Source organism: Eutrema salsugineum, unplaced genomic scaffold (genome assembly GCF_000478725.1).
Source record: "Eutrema salsugineum unplaced genomic scaffold, Eutsalg1_0 scaffold_11, whole genome shotgun sequence".
Classification (NCBI taxonomy): domain Eukaryota; kingdom Viridiplantae; phylum Streptophyta; class Magnoliopsida; order Brassicales; family Brassicaceae; genus Eutrema; species Eutrema salsugineum.
The window spans coordinates 4,003,780-4,007,224 of record NW_006256901.1 but is presented as its reverse complement, the minus strand read 5'-3'; the positions used below and the strand labels follow the sequence as shown (position 1 = coordinate 4,007,224).

Below are 3,445 nucleotides of genomic sequence, written 5' to 3'. Positions count from 1 at the left end.
CGTGTGTGATTCACCAAGAGTTGAGCCGCAGTATCAGAGATCCTTTCATTATCTCTGTGGTGCTTTCGATCCACCTCAAAACCCCTAACCGATCCCTCAAGAGAGAGCGTTAAAGCCAGCTTGACAGATCCCATCTCGATTCAGGTCTTGTGGAAACAAGCCTTGTCTTACCATCTCCATCCACTGATCTTCACGAGAGAGCGCCATAGCCAGCGTGTTGATCCCACCAAGCCATCGATTCCGCAATCTTATAAGTCTCACCCGAGTCTTATATCATTTTGGTATCAGAGCCAAAGGTTCATGCCTTTGGTTTTCTATCCCTTGCATTCTTTCATTTTTATTCATACTCATTTAGTTTTGTTTAGACTCATAAAACCATAAACCCTAGAAAAACTTAATTGCTTGCTTTCGTATTCATTAGTCAAAAAAAAAAGAACAATCCGTTGCATTGTTAGTTTTAAGACCGTTAAATTCATGTTCATCGCAAAGTAAAATTTGAAAACCCTATAAAAAGTTATTTAGTTTCATTTTAGTGTCGAGAGATATAGTTTATTGCCTTATTACTATTGTTATTCGTTGGTACCTTTGACTTGCTTATTGTTTTCGTTGAGTACAAGAACTTTAAGAAAGCCTAGCTAGCAACATGGCCGAGGGAGAACCTGTTCCGAACTATGCTCTTGTTCAAATGATGACCGCAATGAGAGAGGAGCTGAGGAACATGACTCAACAAATGGGTAACATTCGTCAAGAACTTGGAGCAAGAATAGACCGAGTTGAGGCACAACCAAGGAGAGCCCCAGTTCGAGGAGCACCAAGTGCTAGCCGGTGACGCGAGTGATGATGAAGAGATGCCCGAGTTGGAAGATGAACTTCCACCCGATCCTCTTCAGCATCAACATCAGAGGAGACCGAATCCTCTAAGAAGAAATCCAGCTAGGGTAGTAGATACCCGAGAGCAAACTCATGATCTCTAGCTAAGGCCTCCTACTTTTGCAGGAAAATCGGACCCCGAGGCATACTTGGATTGGGAGAGACGACTAGAGCACATATTTGAGTGCTATGGCTACGCTGAACGCAAGAAGGTGGCTGTTGCAGCTGCACAGCTCACTGATAATGCCTTAGCGTGGTGGGACAGAAACATTGCCGAGAGAAGAAGGCAACGATTTGGACCGGTCCCGACTTGGAGCGACATGAAATTCCTCCTACGGCTTAGGTATCTGCCTGAACACTATCATAGAGACTTACAAAAGCGTTTTCGTAAATTGTCTCAGGGAAACAGAAGCGAAGATGAGTATTTTGAGGAATTTGAGAAGCTAATTAACTCACTGGAGTTAGAAGAATCGGAGGAGGCCTTAATGGCCCAGTTCATTGACGGCTTACAAGAACGAATTGCAAGAAAGGTGGAGAGAGCCCAATATAGTGGACTGCACGAGTTATTACACCTAGCTGTGCAAGTGGAGCAGCAAATTAAGCGCAAAACATCTCTCACCAACCGCAACCGCACGAGCCAGCCCTGGAACGCCATCAGTTCTAAACCAGTGGACAAGGGCAAAGCCGTGGAGATTGAATCAATATTCAAAGGCAAAAACACAGAGGCTCCCAAGTTCAACCGAACCGAGCAAGGTAAGTCCTCTAACCCCACCTCAAGAATTCGTGACATAATGTGTTTTAGATGTCAAGGTAGGGGTCACATGTCAAGGGAGTGCCCAAACCAGCGAGTCATGATCATTACCCTTAGCGGTGACTATGAATCGCAAGATGAACAAGAAGATGAGTCTAACGACATGGATGAAGAGGTTGAATATCCTGATACTGGTGAACTCTTAGTAACTCGCCGAGTGTTAAGCGTTCTAGTTCACCCTGAGGAAACAGCCCAAAGAGAGAACATATTTCATACTAGATGCACCGTCAAAAACAAGGTATGTAACCTTATCATAGATGGTGGTTCATGTACTAACGTGGCTAGCAAGTATATGGTGGACAGGTTAGGTCTTGAGAGAACCAAGCACCCTCGCCCTTACAAGTTAAGGTGGTTAAACGATCAGACTGAGCTCAAGATCTCCGAGCAAGTATTAATACCTTTTAGCATCGGCAAATACCATGATCAAGTCACTTGTGACGTGGTGCCAATGCAAGCATGACATCTACTACTCGGTAGACCGTGGCAATTTGATCGAGCCACAACCCACAATGGCCGCACCAACCATTATTCTTTCATGCACAAAGAGCGTAAGTATAATCTTGCGCCTCTCAGCCCCACCGAGGTACATGAAATGCAAGTGCACATGAAAAAAGAATCCGAGCTAAGTAAAAACAGTCTTTATTTATCATCTAGTGATGTTTATAAAACCATGAGTGCCAATGGCACCGTGCTACTGATGATGTTTAAAGAGTGTTTAAGCGCAGGTCTAGGTGACTCTGAAATACCTCCTGAAGTACAAACTATTTTGAACAAGTTTAAGGATGTGTTTCCCGAAGAGATACCCCCAGTGTTGCCACCACTTCGTGGAATAGAGCACCAAATTGACTTAGTTCCCGGTTCAGCATTGCCTAACAAGCCAGCTTATAGAATGAACCCCGAGGAGACTAAAGAGCTAGAGAGACAAGTACAAGAACTAATGGACAAGGGTTATATCCGTGAGAGTCTCAGTCCTTTTGCTGTGCCAGTTCTCTTAGTACCAAAGAAAAATTGTACATGGAGAATGTGTGTGGACTGCCGTGCCATCAACAACATCACCATCAAGTATAGGCACCCCATTCCACGCCTAGATGACATGTTGGACGAGCTAAGCGGATCCACAATCTTCTCAAAGGTGGACTTAAAGAGTGGATACCACCAGGTTCGAATGCGTGAAGGAGACAAGTGGAAAACCGCATTTAAGACGAAGCAAGGCTTGTATGAGTGGTTATTTATGCCTTTTGGCTTGACTAATGCACTAAGCACCTTCATGCACCTTATGAACCAAGTTCTTCGAGCTTATATAAGTAAATTTGTAGTTGTTTATTTCGATGATATACTTATATATAGTAAGAACCTTAGTGATCATCTTCAACACCTCGAACTAGTGCTTAAAACACTTCGCAAGGAAGGCCTATATGCTAACCTTAAGAAGTGCACATTTTGTACTAACAAGCTTGTTTTCTTAGGTTTTGTAGTAAGTGAACAAGGATTACAATTTGACGAAGAGAAGATCAAGGCAATACGCGAGTGGCCTACTCCAACTACAATCGGTCATGTTAGAAGTTTTCATGGTCTAGCCAGCTTCTATAGGCGTTTTGTACGAGATTTCAGCACAGTGGCCTCCCCACTCACCGCGGTGATCAAGAAAAACGTGTCATTCACATGGGGACCAGCCCAAGACGCAGCTTTCGAAGCCATGAAGAGTTGATTAACACAGGCACTTGTCTTAGCCTTACCCGACTTTGAAGAAATGTTTGAGGTGGA

General features: G+C 43.9%; 1 protein-coding gene across 1 annotated transcript; it reads left to right on the top strand.

Annotated features, from left to right (window-relative positions):
• Positions 1 to 643: 643 nt before the first annotated feature.
• LOC112089714 lies at positions 644 to 2,141 on the top strand. The gene is made up of 2 exons (XM_024160464.1): positions 644 to 815; positions 997 to 2,141. Exons 1-2 carry the CDS (start codon positions 644 to 646, stop codon positions 2,139 to 2,141), a joined length of 1,317 nt encoding a protein of 438 aa, XP_024016232.1.
• Positions 2,142 to 3,445: the final 1,304 nt, after the last annotated feature.